At 42.1% G+C, this 18,436-nt stretch overlaps 1 protein-coding gene across 2 annotated transcripts in view; it reads right to left on the bottom strand.

The window, feature by feature from the left end:
* The window catches only part of SLC7A11 (solute carrier family 7 member 11), a 113,777-nt gene that overhangs the window by 31,438 nt on the left and 63,903 nt on the right, over nt 1-18,436 (bottom strand). For both annotated transcript variants that reach the window (XM_056322276.1, XM_056322266.1), the window contains 3 exons: nt 14,127-14,252; nt 11,794-11,893; nt 8,633-8,677 (listed from right to left, as the gene is read on the bottom strand). In XM_056322276.1, the coding sequence (XP_056178251.1) occupies nt 8,633-8,677; nt 11,794-11,893; nt 14,127-14,252 (271 nt within the window). The remainder of the gene's footprint in view (nt 1-8,632; nt 8,678-11,793; nt 11,894-14,126; nt 14,253-18,436) is intronic.

The following is an 18,436-nucleotide window of genomic DNA, read 5'->3' as shown; positions in this document are numbered from 1 at the left end:
GTTTCTGAATCCAAGCTGCCTTAAACTACCACCAAAAAATCAGCTGAGATCAGGTGCAAAATTAAGTAATAATTACTCCTTCCTACCAGCAAGTTATATTTACGAAGCATATCACATCACAATTAATGCCTGCATTGCCTCCCATGTAATATTTTGTCAAAAAATTCTCAGCCTGATGCTGAGATGGTCTTCTAGTAACACAATTTGGGAAATCCCTGTGTACCAAAGTATATGACAATTAATATCTACTAAACAATGAGTTTTAGTGAAAAAAAAAATTATAAATAAAAGCAAAACAATTCAAAAAATTTAGATCTCACTCATAAGAGAATTTTCAGCTTGCAGCAAGAGAAGCAGCATCCTTTAATTTTTTTTTTTTTTTTGTGAAGTGCAAAAAACTAGTTCCTATACTGAGATTTCAGAAATCTGAACACATCCACAAACATGCATCCAAGACTGAAATACTTTGTTTCAGATATGAATTATCAGTCATTTATAAAAAACTATAATGAATGAGTTGACGATGTGAGGTGCATAAGCAGCAAGTAGTTAATAAGGTTAGTGAGAGAGCAAAAGTGAAGGAAAGTTCATTTTAACAAGAACAGTCTCATGCTGGTAAGGCAGCTCCTCTATGAGCTAGTAATTATCTGTTTCTCCCTCAAACACACACAGATACGATGCTTTTTCAAGCAATTTACTAATAGCACAACCCATGTTTGATTTTTAGGTATATTTGACCTAGTAAATTAATTTACTTTCTTTATTTGGCAGTTTCAGCTCCCCATTAAAGGATTTTACAGTTCTGAAGACGTGACTGTGAATCTATCATTTTATCCCTCTCACAGGGTGCAATTAAACTGTAGCCTGTTATGCTGTTAGCTACAGTAAAATTTAGGAAGAATAAGATTTTTATTATTGAAGTGACACAAGAATAGCGGGGGGTGTGTGTATAATTAGAACATCCTCATTCTATGATGGAGAATAAGTATTCAAACAGAAAAATAACCCAAGACACAAATAATATATCAAAGAAAAAAGGCAAATGCTCACTCAACTGACCTGGCTTTCCCTTTAAGGTAATCTGATGAATTCACATGAACAAATGGGCTTTGCAAAATATTTGAAAGATCAGCATTTGTCTGATTATCTTCAGATAAAATATCACAATGTAATCCTATAACTTCTGCACTGAGTATTTGGCAGTTTAGCCTGACACGAAGAAAATGAATTGGAGTCAAATGTATCTTTTATGAGCAAGTGGAACAGAATAATGCAAGGAAGACTTCAAACTCCAGGTACCGAAGCTACTGTGCTTGTATCTAGGCAGGATACCTGCTTCCAGTGTCAGGTTTAAAGGAACTGTATGCATGCCCAGCTACTTCGTGGGAAAGGCTCATCCAATTTTTATTTAAAAATAAGATTGCATCCACATGGGGAACACACCCAGGTGTTAGTTACTCATGTAGGGACCTACACACACTCCTTGTTCCACTGATATTATATGAGACTTTACAGGACTGGGACCTACAGAAGCCACACCCAGGGTGTAGTAAATCTGCTAAAGCTTTCAGTTCAAGGAGTAGGCACACAGATTTTTAAATCCAAAAAAACTTCCTCATAATGCTTCCCTATAGCCCATTACTTATCCCTGATCTTGGAAGGACATGAATGCTCAAAAAAAGGAAGCCAGGAGATGGTAACTCCCATTCCATAAAGTGGATTTAGAAAGGGGAGGAGAGAAAGGAAGGAAAGAGGAGACAAGACGAAGTAACCCACCCTCCATTTCCACAGCAATTTTGTGCCTGAGCCAGTTCTCCTGAGTCCCAGTTCAGTGCTTCAGCTACTCAGTCTGTCTCTCCTGAATAAAAAGGAGTGGTGAAGTGTGTTTGAAATGACAGACAGCGTAGCTGTGGGGGGATAAACTTCTGACTTTATTCCTTTTCTGATGCCTAAGATAATCGATATCTTATTAACATTCCTCTTCAGAGTAAAGCTCATCATCAAATTAAAAATAGCAAAAATTAACAGAGAAGCAGAGAGGCAGAAAAATCAAAGGCTTGTGTCCTCCCAGTTAACATTAAAAATATTTTTCATTGTTATGAGTACTAGGAATAACTAGCCATGGTCTCGACTAGTAGTGAGGAACAGTGCAATTCAAGTTTCTGATTGATTTTGGAGGGAGGGGGCATCCTAACGTGATGTGCCAAAAATCAGATGGCTACAAACAACCAGGGAGCTGGAAGACGTGTCTCAGCCACCGCTCCCCTCCCATCCATCTGCATTTCTATAATGCTTAGACACCCTGAAAAAAAACCCTCTAATACCACATTTCTCTCACTCATAGATGCAAAGTGTGACTTTAAGCTTTAATTAATACAAATGGGTAGTACACGTTAATTGGACATGGCACTTACATTACTTAAACTGAATATAAAACCAGATTATATCAACTATGTTGAAATCCTGATTTTACAAAATGTCTGACGACATCAAACCTTGGTGACTTGCTATACATCTACCGCTTCTCCGTTCCTTAGAAAAGAAGGAATAAATGAAGTGCGAAGAACACTGGAAAAATCTAATAGACAAACTGACTAATCTCAGACCCCAAGGTCACAGCAAAGCAATTCATTTCTTGGCTTTTCAACAGCACAAGACATGATTTATCAATCTGAGAGCAGGCTTATAAACACTATACATCTCAATAATATGTTCTTTGCACTGTGTAACTTTTTAAACAATGATAGATTGCCTGGGCTGGACCAAAGTTATTTTACAAACAGACACAGAATATTTGCAAATGAAATGGCCTGATATGGGATGGGGGGGGGAGGAGAAAAAAAAAAGGGGGAAGAAAGGATTATGCCACATAGTAGCTTTACTTAACTGCAACTGCAGAGGATTCTAAGTTTTTGCTGAAAAATATTTTCAGAATCCACATCCTTTAAAAATCTCCTATCTATCATTTTATACAACTGAAATTGAAGACCACTGAAGGAAAAAATATTTCCGAAGTTCAACAACACTAACAACATCTTACACTGTTGAAGAAATAATATGATTTCGAGTTAGAGAAGGACTGTGAATCAATTTGTAGCCAGCAGGCGCAGGGAGGGGATCCTGCCCCTCGGCTCTGCCCTGGGGAGGCCGCCCCGGGAGTGCTGTGCCCAGCGCTGGGCTCCCCAGTTCCAGAGACAGGGAGCTGCTGGGGAGGGCCCGGCGGGGGCTGCGCAGGGGGTGAGGGGCCTGGGCACCTCCCGGGGGAGGGCAGGCTGGGACACCCGCGGCTGCTCAGCCTGGGGAAGGGAGGGCTGAGAGGGCTCTGATCGATGGCTGCAGACATCTTCAGGGCCAGCGGCAGGAGGACGGGGCCAGGCTCTTTCAGCGGTGCCCAGCGACAGGGCGAGGGGCAACGGGCACACGCTGAGGCACAGGCAGCTCCCTCTGAACGTGAGGAAGAACTTCTTCACCGTGAGGGTGGCAGAGCACTGGGGCAGGCTGCCCAGAGGGGCTGGGGGGTCTCCTTCTCTGGAGACACTCAGAACCCGCCTGGACACGGCTCAGTGCAGTCCGCTCTGGGTGACCCCGCTTTAGCAGGGGTTGGACAGAATGACCTCCAGAGGTGCCACCCAACCCCAACCATTCCATGATTCTGTAACATCTCTAGCTGCCCACTTGATCACAGACTACCTTAGAGTCACCAAGGAATTAAACTCTGTGTTTCCCTTCCCTTAAGGTGAAATAATACTTTCTTTCTATTCAACAAGAGCCTAACCTGTATGATGTGAAGCATTCAGGCTCATCATCTGCTCACACTGAGGACACGGAACATAATTTTTTTAAGCAGGATTCTCTTTGGCCAGCATCTGACACAATCTGGCCCCGACTTTGACAAGGCTCTGAAGACATTGCTGTAATGTAAAACAACTCCTGTGTTATTTTCTCATCTGGAGTCCATCAAAGTTCCTGACAAACCCAAGCACTGATCCTGGACTCTGCTCCGCCTGGGAAGGGAGGAGGGGAGTGCTGTTCAGGCATGAGCTGCTTTTAGGGTCTTGATTGAAAAAACTTGGTCGGTTTCTTGAGAGTACAGAGTGGGTGCTCAAGAATACAGATGAGCTCAAAGACTGTGTATAAGAAATGAGTTTGAAAGTTCAACATGCTTGATTTCCAGTCCTCTAAATTTACTGCTCCAGGCAACACGGCTCCTGTCAATTTTCAGGTGACAAATTCTCTCTCAGAGCCCTGGCTGTTCCTTCATTCACTTATTATTTTTAAACAATACAATACGACCTTAGTCTGAGTAGGGCTGATCCTTATAATGTAAGAAAATCAAAAAGATCAAAGCTGCACGTGACGTGGCTGCATGAGGTTATTTTGGTGAAGCTCAGCTTCAAGGATTATTCAGATATTTCATTTCAAGCAGCAATCGCTATTGACCACATACGCAAAGCACAGTTTTCAAAAGTAAAAGTAATTTGTTATTACACTTCAACGTTGTTCCACATATTCTTGATAATAAAATTTTCTCAGTCTCTTTTAAAAAGCATCATACATTAAAGCAGCTGAACACTGCAACCACAGCTCCTTGTAAAACAAACATCAACTTCATGTTGCTTCAGGTCCTACTAAGGCTGTATGAGGGAAGCACTTTAACAAAGGGGAATAAAGAAATGAGTCCAGGCTTAAAAATGAGACATCAAAAGGGGGTTTAGCAGGAGACAGAAACAGCTACTTTTACATCTTATGATAATTGGGGTTATAATAATGTCCTTTTTCTTATACAAAAGAAGAGACCGTGACATTTCAAAAGTGAGAATTCAGCAGTACTTCCAAAAATCTGTTCGAAAAGTGATAGCATTCACTTTCAGATATCTTTTTCCCCCTTTTTCCATTCTCCTTTCTATAATTTAAGGGCACTTCCCATCCACTTGGCTCATTTCCACTGTCTCTGTGTCAGCTGTCTCCATCTAGGATTTCACATTGCCTAGGTATCTCAGCACCTCATCCCCATAGTATTTATCCTACTTATAGACCTAAATCTGCAATTTATTGCTCCTAGGCAGGCTGCTGCACCTACACAGCCTCCCACAGCCTCCAGGAGCCCTTTCTGCCTGTACAAACAGCTGCTCCACTGGAGCACAAAGGCAGCTTTCAGCCGGGCAGGATCACGAGCATCCCCCCTTCCCCTGCCTCTCTCCTACATTTCCAATGGCACTTGCTGTACTCCAGCAAGCTTTCCTGGTGCCGGACATGCTGCAGCAAACAAAGCAATCCTTATCTGGAACAATTTAATATCCAAAAGTAGATGTTTCCACCTTCCCATGCATTTCAGGATGTATTCTAGGGCCCTGACTCATCCCTCTCTGTCGCCCTCCACAATACCACAAGAGCAGAGAGGGAGCCCAGCACTCACCACATAAAAAGGGGTTTAAGGCCAGGTCTCAGCAAATGTGGCCCCTTGGCAGCTCCGCTGTAACTCCTCTCTCTGCTGGAGCAGTTCTGCATCCCCCCTGTTGTAACTGTGCTATCCTCCCCACAACGCTTTCAGTACACTTCACTGTGCCTTTGCGGCAGGCTGGATAACATGGGGACGGTGCTGATCATTCATCTCAGCACCAGCTGTCAGCTACTTTAAAAGCTGCTGCACACCTGGAAATATGCAACTGTGACTGATTCTCAGACAAACATTTGCCTTGGCACGCGCAGCGGAGACGGCATCACCACCGTGCTCACCTCTGTCGCTGTAAGTAATTTGCATCCCTAACCATTGACAAACATTACAAATTGCACACCTGGAGCTGTTACAGACTCTAGGTGGTTCAAGCCTGTACTTCCCTCTTCCCTTTTAAAATCAGCTACATAAGGCATACAACAGGATGAAAGGAAAGACAGCATTTTAGGTACAAAAAAATACTTCTAAAAAAAGCAGCAGTTGAGTTCTAAGAAATGCCTATAGTAGTGCTCACCTGACTTCCGCCCTGAGTTTGGTGGAAGGTGAGACAGTTGACCCTGGGATTAGTCCACACTATTCCCTTGCCCTGTATCTTTGGGAATGGTGGTGGAGCAGGGCCCCGTTCAGCAGGAGGTCTTTCCAATACAGTCATTCATGGGTGCCAACTAGACTAAAAAATATTCCAACTGTTGTGTTGAATTGCTTGGTTTGGGCTAACAGAGTCCAGAATCCCCGTTTACAGGTGGTGCAGAGGCCTCCATCCACACAGCTGGTAGCAATCCACTTGCCCTGCCATCACCTGCTACTTATTTAGCCATGATTAAAATCCCAGTCTCTTCTACTATGTATTCATGTGGAGACTGTGATCCCAGGCACCCTGCTGCAAACACTGGGCATCTTCCCTTCCCATCCTCTCAAATCACAACCTCAAGGAGAAGAGGGATGAAGGGAAGCTTTAACAGCTTTGCAAGAACACTGCACATGTAACATTGAGCTGGTTTTTGGTAGATCCATCCCAGAACATGCTGAACCAGCCAGGCTGTATGACTCGCCCCCTGGTCCTGCATCCCCACTAGTAGAACAATTAACTTCAGCAGCTCTCCGAGGGTTACATGGAGAACAAAGAAGCTCTCCCAAGATGGAAGAAAACAACGTTTTCCCCTTTCACATCCCAGCTGCAATGAAAAAAACCCCAAAATCTAACCCACACTGCTTTTCTTAACTGTGATACAACATGCTTCAATGGGTACTTGGTCGGAGAAGGAAAAAAAAAAAAAAAAAAGGAACTATGCTTTTCTGTCCCACACAGTAGAGGGCAAAATGTTCAAAAATAAGCACTCCTCTGACTCAAATCACGAGGAAATATAGTCAATATAAACCAAAACAGCTGTAATGAGAATTACAAATCATTTCAGTTAATCACCATACAGTTAAGAGGACTGCAGAAACACATAAATGAAAAGTCCCAAAGGGTGTTAGGCATGTGCATGTTCAAAAATACCACACGATATCGATGGTAACCACATGATAATGTAGAAATTATATTGCCTTTAGCAAACGTTTTTGATCACATCACCAAGACTGGCTCCTAACCCATCTCCCCATAATTTCCTGAAGCAGCAGAAGTCTTGGAACAGAATCACTTCACTCCTTCATTTAGTTTCACATTTCTTTTCAACTCAGTCTGCCATATGATTTTTCAAAAGTAAGAAAAAAAGAAGTGTCTTGGTTTGTGTTTTTTTTTTTTTTTTAAATGTCTGCCTCCTGACTTTATAAGACACACAGATCTTTGGTAGTTAAACGCAGATCTGCTATTGGATCATCTAGCCTGAGTTCCTGTGTGTCCCAGGCTTGGGAAATGTTGGCCAACTGCACTCCACCAAGCCAAATGGCTTGTGTTTTGCTAAAGCACAGCTGCTAAAAAGGTGTTCTGTCTGAACTGAAGACTACCAAAGAAAAACCCAACAGTAAATAGGTATCTGTGTTAATGATTAGCTAACCACCTTGTTAAGTATTAAAGCTGTATTTTCTACCTGCATTTGCCTGGTTTCAGCTTCCAGTTGTACATTCCTCAGTATACGTACCCTGATCACATTAAAGACCCATTAACACCCAAGACCCCTCAGAGGCACTGAAACAGTGGAAGTCTGCCAGTCTTTCTGCTGTCCTCATGTTTCATCATCAATTTATTTAAAATATTTTCAGGTCTCTGAAGGAAATACCAGCACGAGGCTTTGTTCAGACTTTGACGAAACTAACTAAGAACCTTCTGCATGCTCCCCACCAACGGCTCTTTGGGGTTTGTTTGTGGGGTTTTTTTGTTTGTTTCTCTAAACCTCTTAGATATGTACGTTCATATTCTCTGAGTGTACAGTGCTGGGGGTCTTTTTAAACAGTAAGTGATTTGGTATCCAGCCAGGTATCTTATTTTAAAAACCTAAGAAAATGTTATCTACCCATTAATTTTTAATCAAGTAAATTGTTAATTTCCTCAAAGAACTCAATTTGATTTGACAAGGCATGTTTTCTTTAATTTTTAGAAATGTTTAATATTGTTCCATTACTGGCTGCATGTACCAAAACATATCTACCCAAACAGATCTGCCAGATCAAACTCTCCCTAACAGGACAGCTTTTCTTTCCATATTTTACAGACAGGCACTGCAAGAGTGTTTGTCTCTGGTTTGAAACAGACTTCTACCAATATCCTCTGTTCAGCTTAATTGGACCGAATGCTGTGCTATGTGTATTCAAGATCCTGCAACTCTGAGACATCTAAAACAAGTAGAACTAAGTATTTGATTAATATTTAAACACAGTAAAACTGCCAAATATTGCAGCAGATAAGTTTCTTGGGCTAGATTTCCCTGACAGGATACCAGTAACTTCCACTGAAAGGAGCCACCGGATGGTTCCTTGTATCCTGAGGGGGAGAATCAGAGCCCTGGAGATCTACTTAGTTTTCTGCTTTCTGTGCACATAAAATCAGAATACATAACAAGGTCATGACAGGCCAAAAATAGCAAAGTTTCAAGCAGCTGCAATTCAAATAGATACCAGATCTTCTGGAATGCAAGCAACTTGGCCAGCATGCAGAATTTCTGACGATCAGTATTTTTATAGCATTTTAAACTTTAAGACCATTTTTCAAAAGTTAAGAAAAAATTAAGTACATACTTTTCAGGGTTTTCCACTTCTTCAGTTACAAAATTGAGGTAAAACCTAGAAAAGAGTTATAAAATGTATTATAAGGGGTTGATAGATTTTGATTTGGTATTTCTATCCCAAGGAATCAAGAAAATGTTTTTGGTTAAGCACTGCTGTTAATGACAATATACTTTGCAGACCCACATTTGGATTAAGGAGAACATGAGAATTAACCTTCCCTCATCCCCACACTCAGGAAGGTAATTCTTATAAAAGACAGCAAAGCAGAAAAAAGACAAAAGCTAGGTAATGTTGGCATGGATTTTTTATTTTTTTTCCCCCCTGGCACACTAGGCAAATTATGGTCTACCCTAACCCTTTACCCAAATGCACATGCACCCTCAAGCCTCATACTCCAGTTGTGGCTGTAGCCTTTTACGGTTTCAGGTTGTATTGTGAAAAATTCTCATCAGGGTACTCAGCAAGGTTTCTTAACAATAAAAATAAAAGAAGCCTCAAAATAAACCCTCCTAAAATCCAGATTTGAACACTAGTGTGTCGTATGCAATCACAGACCCAGGCTGCTAATCCTGCCTGCTCTTGCACAGCCTCTGGTACAGACTGCACCCTGTCTCTTGCATGCTGCTAGAGTAGAACCAGCTACGTATGGGAATTCATAGGATCTACTCACCGGGCACGGTCCTGCATACAAAGCAAACTAAGCCTCAAGGTCACTGAACCCTCTGTTCTGCATTTATTAGCACTGGGTCTGTGCATCACTGGATCACACAGATGTGCCTGGCTTAGATGTGGGCACAAAGTCACATCCTGGCTAATTAAACAGAGCAGTCAATGCAGTGCTTATGCTGGCTTTCTACTTTTATACAGGAAGACAAATGATATCTGACCCAACAGTGCTACAGTGAATAAACAAACGGTACCTGACCTGGCAGAAAGTCTGGGAACTTTTCTCCATCCCAAGTCTTGGAGCACATGTGGGTTAGCAGAACAAGGTAGCACTGACTCACGGTTTTTAAAAACGTGTGATTTTGTGACCGAGCATGAAATTCTGTAAAACTAGATTTGCCATCTTATACAACTGCCTCAGTCCTTGTTTCTAAACTTGCTAGTGCACAGAGAACAAAAGGGGAGGTTGGGATAGTTCAAAGGAGAGAAGGCTTCTGACGAGTAAGACACTCAGCTACTCCTTTCTGGCCTCAGTCCTGCTTCTAGACAGAAGTAATTTGACCTGCATCAGTCCTTTTCTTGATGCAAAGACATGCTTCCTTGTGTTCTTTTCGCTACTTGTCCTTTTTCACCCAGCATTTTCTATACTAAATAACCTACACTTGCTCTTCGCAGGATGAACCCACACATATGAGATACTACCTTTGGTTTGCTCTTCAAAGCTGTATCGTTAACAGCGAATAGTCTCTTAGGCTATGCATAGAATTCTGCCTGTGTCCTGGGACACAACACCAACACTTGCAACACTCCTTTGCATTCAGTTTATTGGATTGATACAGCCCCATGAAACTGATAGCGCAAGGGTATTGACACTCCACTTAATGGTCTGCTCTCCTGTGCTCTGAGGCAATCGATTTGAGCTGGTGACAAAGACAAATAGGCAGCTGGGAAGAACCACTAGCCAAATCAGGTCTTTTCCTGCTAATTTCTTTTATAAGTGGCAAATAAGGACCTTGAAATAAAAGTCAGAAGGTGTAAAGGAAAAACAGAGATTATTTTTGTTGTAAGAGTTTGGAACGATAGCTGGAAAATGGAAAGATGGGAAATAAGCAACAGAATAACAGTATTTTTTATGTGGCATTTTACAGTACACAAACTCTGCCTTGGTGATTGATATTAATGAGCTTTTAAAACTGCCTTCATACAAAAACATACAGTTAGGTTAATATTTTAAAAGTGAGAAACCATCACATGTATGGCTATGATGGACAGAGGTGGTTATATAAGAGAGAAAGGAGGAGGTAGAGACTGTCCGCATGATGAGTTCAACTTCTTTGAGGCTTCAAAACGCCAGGCTCTTTTCTTCTATATCTATCACAGATAAAGGCTTTGGACTCTCTTGGGTTCCCCCCCTCCACCATTTAATACAAAAGTTCTGTCCGGTACTTCACTTGTGCATGTTTATAAATGCTCCTGCAAGCGGAGAGTTACAGACAGGCAGAGAACTCAAATGCTTGGCGCATTGTGCCTCCGAATTAAATAAAAAACCCCCTTATCTCTCAGCCTTCACCTTTTGTGCAAGGTAAAGAACTTGGCTGTCTGTGAGGCTATGGAAAGGAGAGGGAAGACCTGCAGACAAAGCTATCTCAAAACAAGCCCACTCGGTGCATTGTAGTCATCCCCCTCCCCTGCTGCTGCAAACGCACGCTGGCACTGTGCGGTGGGGGGCCCTCACTAAGCACGAATAAATCGTATGGCAGATTTGAAGAGCGGCAGCACCTTTCAGACGGGCTTCTGTGTACTTTGGTGGGGGAGAGGAAAAGAACTTGAAAGAAAGTTCTGAGCAGGACACATGAAGGCAGATTCTCACACTGCTCACAGTCAATAGCACTTGACTTCTATGGAAGCCAGTAGCTCTTCTTTTTAAGTGAGGCCTAATTGTCTCAGAGCAAGAGGCATAAGAATCTAGTTTTGGCATACAAATCTAGGTTTTTAACTTGTTTTGTGGTCTATACTGATGCTACAGTGGTTTGCTTCTTATTCTTCAAATACTACTTTTACAAAGCAACAGCTGAGGTCCACACAACTTTACAACTGTTCATAGATTAGTTTTTCATGTAATTACTGACCTGTTCAACAAAAAATAAAGCTTCATTATCCCTTTTTATCCTTTTATCAAAATACCTAATGCAAATTTAAGAGCACACCTTTCTTGCTGCCTCTATTTCTCGTCTTAAGAACAGAAACCAAAGTCTGATTTTTTTTAGCGCTCAGTGCATATTTACCTATTGTACACTGGAGAAGAAAAAAATTTCCTTTGTAGAGCTGCTTGCAGTATAACTACTGAGCATATGGAACAGTGGTGAGATCTGCCCTTGCTACATGAAGTAGTTTGGCAAAAGAGGTAGAATGTGATACTCATTTCTTCATATAAATAAATGTCTTTGTTAAAGCGTATTAGTGTTTGTTTTCAGGACAAATACTTAGAGGTTTCAACAACTTACCAGCCTGAATAGGCATACATTCCTGAATAGAAAGCAAGTGGTAATCCCATAACACTGGCATCATTCCCAGCAAAGGCATTTTTAAAGTGCTGCGTTTCTCCTGCAACATCAACAAAAACAATACTGAAAAATAAGCTCTTTGGTCACCTACTATTTTAAAACAAATAAATATATCACACCATGGAACATTTAATCACCCAACAGTTCACTAACTTCAAGTTCTGCCCTTGACCTTAATTTCTGACCCAACCCTTGCAGCTGTTATCTGCCAGCAATTGTAAAAGGTTTCACAGTGGCCCTAGTCATGCAATAGCAGAATTTGACCTATTAGTTTTTTTCAAAGCATTCTTAGCTTGACAACATTCACTGCACTGTCATCTCCAGCAGTGACTTACATCAACATGAAAGAGCAGAATGAGCTCTGCAGTTTTTGCTGTGGAAAATTTCACTTGTTTAACATTTAAATCAGAAGGAACGCTGCTAACATTTCACTCACAAGCTATATTTTCAAGGTAAACAAAGCCAATATCTTATACATACCACTGAAAAATTAGTAACTCCCTGCCACGTTACAGTCAGCATTCTATTAATATCACATTAAGAATTACGTATCTATAAATGCAAACATGTAAGAATTGTGTTATGCTCTTATTCATTTACAAGGCACTCTGGTTTGTAAGACCTCCCTATGATATCCCAATGCTCCCGAGAAGCAATGATCCTCCACAGTAAAGGAGCTGGAAGAAGCAGAATACATTCAGACTTAAATTAGCAATGGGTCAGTTCCTCTACCCTTTTTCCAGTTTTTACTGAGCCCTCAGTCAAAATTCTCACTGAAGCAAAGGCTTGTTGGGTAAGGGAGGAGCTGTGGCCAGAAGAAGGTCCCAGTGGGGAGTCAGGGACACTCTCTGAGCTCCTTAAGGGCAGCAAACGCCATCCAAACCCGGGTCTGGCCTGCTGCAAAGGTCGAGGACAAATGGGGCGACTGGGAACAGAGAGAAATTTTGCACATGAAAGGAGGTGCGGGAAGAAGCATTGCAACTGCCAGAAAGGAAGTGAAGAACATGAAAACAGAAAGAGTGAATCAGCAGAGGAAAGCTACGCAAGAAAACTTTCATTTCAGCGTCTCTTGCTAACCATAGAGAGCTGCCTGTCCCTGAGAAACAGCTCACGGCAGAGCCTGATGCCGTGCTGTTGACTCAGATGGGAGTGTTTGTGAGGCATCGTAAAAGAGCATCCCCAGGGACTGAGCCAACAACTGTGAGAATTTTTGTTAGATAAAACCTGCCACCAATTCATTAAAAAGTGCTCCTCATTCGGACCTCTCATGGTGAATGGCTTCTTGTGGTTTGTCTAGTTATTGTCCAGCGTTATTGTAACGGGAGTGAGCTGGGGCTTGTCACCATCTCACACCTGCTGCTGAAAGGGCTGTAATGGAAAAGCCTTTTCAGGTGGCTGAGCGTATGTCACTGAAAAGAGTTTCTCTGCCTGCGTGGCTTTATCCAAACAACCTCCAGGGAGCCAAGGAAAGGCCTGTGCAGCCCTGTCCCTGCTGGGTGCTGCTGGGGAGAGCATAAGGTGTGCTTTCACACTCCTTGCTTATGCAGCAGCATTGGCAAAGTCTGTAGAGTAATTCTGATACCCTCTAAACACTTCCCCTTTCCTTTCCTGCTCTTGGTTTAGCCCCAGACTATTTTTAGCTGTATGCTTTAGTTTTTCACTTGGAAGCAGTAGAGCATGCATGCAGCATGAGCATCCAGTATTTGCAGGCAGGAAGCCCACAAAAGCAACAGCTAACTGCAGTTCCTCTTGCCAGTACAGCACTTTTCACTTCCCAATTTGCATCACCAAAGAGGTAGAACAGAATCCATGACGCTGTCTCTTTCACATATTCCCCAATTCTGAGTCCTCTCTGCCACCACATACCCAGTACTGAACAGGACTAGGCACTAGCCCAGTTAAAGGAGACACATTCTGCCTGGAACAGGCACATGCTTTGGGTAGGGGTATGCCCGTCTGCCGTTAAAGCCCACCCTGCCCCTTTCACAGGGTTCACACTAAAGGCAAATTCCAGAGAAGAGTAATCCTGTCACTCGTTTGAAAACCAGGTCTGGTCTGAATAGACTCATTGGCATGCTGAAGGAAATACCAGTTCATCCCAGTGTAGTTCCACTTCTAATCAATTACATGACAGTACAGAGCTTCAGTTAAGCAAGCACAGACTAATTAAGAGATTTTGCTGCTGTAAGCATTATTTGGTGGAGGCAGGTGGGGAAAGACCGGGGAGGGTAAAGATGAAAGCACTTTAAAAGCATTTACTTTTCATTTCATACCTTTAATTAGCTGGATAACTCCAGGGACTATAATTATCAGAATCGCTACAAGCTTGCAAAAGGTAAGGAAAATCTGAATGCGGGCACTCCAGCTGACACTCGTGCTATTCAGGACCATCACCAGTGCTGCAAGGGGAAAAAGAAATGTCAGAAAGAAATACACGTGCTGCTGAAATCGCCACAAAACTCTTTGCCAGCAGAGAGGCCACCCACACCACAGATCCTGATGCATTAAAGGACATACACCCTGATAAGCTTCTCCAGCTGCTGCCCTCCCACTTCTCACATTCCCCTTCCAGATGCCACACAAAACGCTCAAGCTGAGCCCCTCCGTCTGCCCCACTGCGCGGCCCATCCATCTCTCCATTCTCTGCCCGGCTGCCTCTGCACCAAGTTACAGCTTCTTTACCCAGAACTGTTGGATGTTGGTAGACGATGGGCTGGCAGGACCCTGCCTTGGAGGAACAAAACTAATTGCCTGACCTTTGTCACTCCAGACTTCTGTATCAGTGCCGGTTTGAGTCGAGATTTGCATTTTCAGAAAACAATAACAATTAATAATCATATTAAACTTTCTCATCCCCATTTAGGCCCTGCATAAATTTGTCACTCACTACCTTATTAGCTCTGCTCCTCTTTGCCACTCTTTCTCCTCCCTTACTGCTGTACCACCAGAGATCCAGGAGGGCCAGAGTGCAAGTAACGTGCCCATCCCTGTTGGGAATTGGTGAAGAAACAGAGACCTTTTAATTCTTGAAAACAAAGCCCAGGTCTGTGCCTCGCCAACACGCAGAGAGATAAGTGAGAAGGGCTTTTACACCCCCTGCTCAGCTCACAACTCCTTCTGGGTCAGGGAGGGCATCTTCTGGCCTTTACTATAGCACTGACTGACAGGAGGATGGTAGGTCTTATCATTTGAGTGCCAGTTGTTCTAGCTTATTTAAACAACTACCCGGCAAAACAAAAATCAATAAAGGAGTTTAGATATTATTTTTTTAAAAATTACCTAAAGAACCGAATATGTGACTCATTTCACTAGATGAAATACCCCTTTCCCCCTCTGCTGCGGGGAAAGGTGAACGTAGTCAAACAAGCCTGCTCACTCATCTTCCCTTTCTTGCCATCGTATGGAACTAATGAATTACCTCCTCATCACATTCCGCCCAGACTTCAAACTCTCTCAAGAGCACTGGTTTGTGCGTATCATCAGCCATATCACACATCTTGGGATGTGTAAAAATACAAGTTGCTATCTCCCGCCAGGGTCTGGGAGCTCATTTGTATGAGCTGGAATTGTAAATCTGGCATGTACAAGCTTTCTGGCAGCAAAACCCACTGATTTATCCCAAGTCTTTTATACAGATTCTGTTCACCAGCAAAGCGACAAAATCTATCATAAAAAATTCTCCTCTGTTTAAACAAAAAATATTTTTGGTTTAATGGAAAAGGAACAAAATTCCAAGTAATCTGGATTCCAATCTATTTTTTTAGAGATTTTTATTTAAATAAAAATTCCAGAAAAAATATATTTTCTGGAAAATATTTTCTCTGGAAAGAGAAGGCCCCACTCTAAAATGAATGATTTATCAAAGTCAACATAAACTCACAACATCACTTAATGTGAATTTTTCACCAGAAAAAGGTCTTAAAGGTCAAAATGTTTCTCCAGTTCTGCATTTCACCACATTTCAGAAATGAGGCATTCTTTTCTAAGTCACAAAGAAACCACCTGGACTTCTGCAAAGTATCACTGGAGATCCAAATATATATTTTTTGCTTTATTACTTCTGTGTCTGCCTATACTTGGCAGGAAACAGAAAATCCCAGAGGTCTGATTTATTACTCTATTATCTCAATACTAACCTGACACATCTTCACTCCTTTAAGTGTTGAAAGATCCCTTTAGATTGCTGCTGAATATTAACACTGATTGAGGCTCCCCCTCTTTTCCTAGGGCTTGATTACCAGGAAGGTTAACAACTGCCATTTAAGCAAAATATATTTTAAATATTCCTTTGATAATAGTGTTTTGTTAATAAAGAAAATGCAGTGCCATGAACAAGCACTGGCTTATTTCAAATTTCCTAGGAAGTTTAGAATATAATACTTTTCTTTCCCAGGAGATGAAGCCCAGGCAGGGACTAGGCCACAAGAAGATGTCAAGGAAGAGTTCTATGTGTAAGGAAGTGCCTGCAGTTTGACATCCAGCTTATTCAGAGTTCAAGCCGACTGCAGCAATCCATCTGTTTCCTTACACAGGTTAGAATACGTAACGTGAGCATCCTCCCTGCAGAGACCCTTCCTCCAGGTCTTCTAATTCATCCGTTTCACCTTCCTGATGGGCATATGAGAATGTCACCGGATGGCACGCTAGTCTGAACACTAACGTCAGCTCACATGGAAACTCATAACCTTCCTTGCTGGCCAGCCAAACACAAATCACAAGCCCCAGCTCTGCTAAGAGTTACACCAGCTTGAAAAAAACGTGCAGGCTGGTATTTTCATGAAGACAGCCCACTTGCTGCGTTAAAGCAAGCAGGCTGTGTTAAAACCTTCTCAATCCCCAACCGTGAGTCCGAGCCAGCCAAATATTTCATCGGAGGCTTTCGAATTAAATAGAGAAAACAAAACAGATGCGAGGCCCTTCATTTAATTGGGAAGCTGAAAGGACGCTATACCTGCAGCCAGCCCAGTGCACATGCCATTAGTTTTGGTGGTCCTCCATAAGAGTAAGTCCCTTGCAGAGCTGGACGACTACACAAATATAGTAGTTCACGTTGCAGGGCTGAGACTCAAGTTCTTAGAATATCTGAGACAAATCTGGTATTTTTTTTTTTTATTCCTTTTTATTGGACTTAATAGGCTATAAGAATTTACAGTCTTCTTATAATATTTAGTCTTACCAGTTCTGTATGTGTAACAGACAGCATAGGGATGTGGGGCTTTTACTGCTGTCACATATATATATATATATATATATATATATCACATACTGCTGGTGTTAGCAGCTGGATAGTGAAAGGCAACCGAGGAGTCATGAAGAAAGCTGCTAAAGAGCAGCAAAAGAATGACAACTGTGCCAGGATTCAAGAAGGAAATTATACCTTGGGACTAGGTCATTATCCAACACCTCTCTTCTATGAATAGGGCCTTATGGAGATACTTTAAGAAACTGATTGCAGGTGCTTTGATACAGGATCACAGCAAAGATCAGAAGGAAGCAGCAACTCCGCCGAAAAAAGGACAGTGAAAGGAAGACTCACATCTAACTTTGCTAACTAAAAGTCAAGCATCTAATGTGGCTGCATCCTCAATGAAGAGATAGTTACCTCCAGAGAATGAATAATAACACCTCTTTCAGATGCCTATCTCAAATGAGATGAGTTGCCTTCAGGAAGTGTCTCTTTCCCTCTTTCTCCAGCAACTCTATGGGGAGCATAGACAATTACCTTAGACTAAACACCTAACTAAAAGCAAGATGAATCCTAACCAAGGGGAGTATGGAAGGAGAACAAAACGGGGTTCATGAACAATCAAACACAATGGTAACGCCAGTCGTGTTGCTTTTCACAGTCTCTTTCCTTCACACAGCCACAGCTATAGATGGATAACGAAATCTAATGGGAGAAGCAGCAGTAAGCATTACATCCTGGCCTACTTTTTGAGAATATATGTACCATTGCCTCAGCGGGAAACAGAGAAAACTGCCCTCCCCTAACTTGTCAGGCTTTTAGGGTCAAGGCATTCACACAAAGCAAAAAATACCCTCAATTTGCAGATCCTAATGCATCAATTAAAACAAAGTCACCAGAGGCACAAAGCACCCATCAGAGCAGCTTTTGCTATCCCAGCAAGCCAAGAGTTGTCTTCATTCAAACTGCTTGTCTGAAAACTGTCAGCGGTACAGTGACACCTGTAACATCTGCCATGATGGAGGGGAAAAGAAAAAAAAAACCTCAACTGACTATAGATACACATACACACCCAATTTTTGGCAATAAAACTCTGGGCTGGAGTGTTTGCCAGCAAGCACTGATAGATCTGCACAGCTGACCTTGGTTTTCAAGCATAACGTTGTCTTTAACAGCCATAGTTTGGGGTATTGGAGCATTTTTTTGGCAGACCTCCCAAAAAGAGGGGAAATTATACACCATTGTACCATAAAACACCCAAAATATGCTTGAATGAGTGCAAAAACTTTAAAAACATGTGCAAGTTGGCAATCTACTTTCAGTCTCACAGTTTTTAATAGCCAAAACCTGTTTATCTGCTTTTTGATATGGAGGCCAAGTGAAAAGATTCTAACAGGC

The sequence above is a fragment of the Falco biarmicus genome, chromosome 1 (genome assembly GCF_023638135.1).
Source record: "Falco biarmicus isolate bFalBia1 chromosome 1, bFalBia1.pri, whole genome shotgun sequence".
Classification (NCBI taxonomy): Eukaryota; Metazoa; Chordata; class Aves; order Falconiformes; family Falconidae; genus Falco; species Falco biarmicus.
This window is presented reverse-complemented; position numbering and strand designations above follow the sequence as displayed.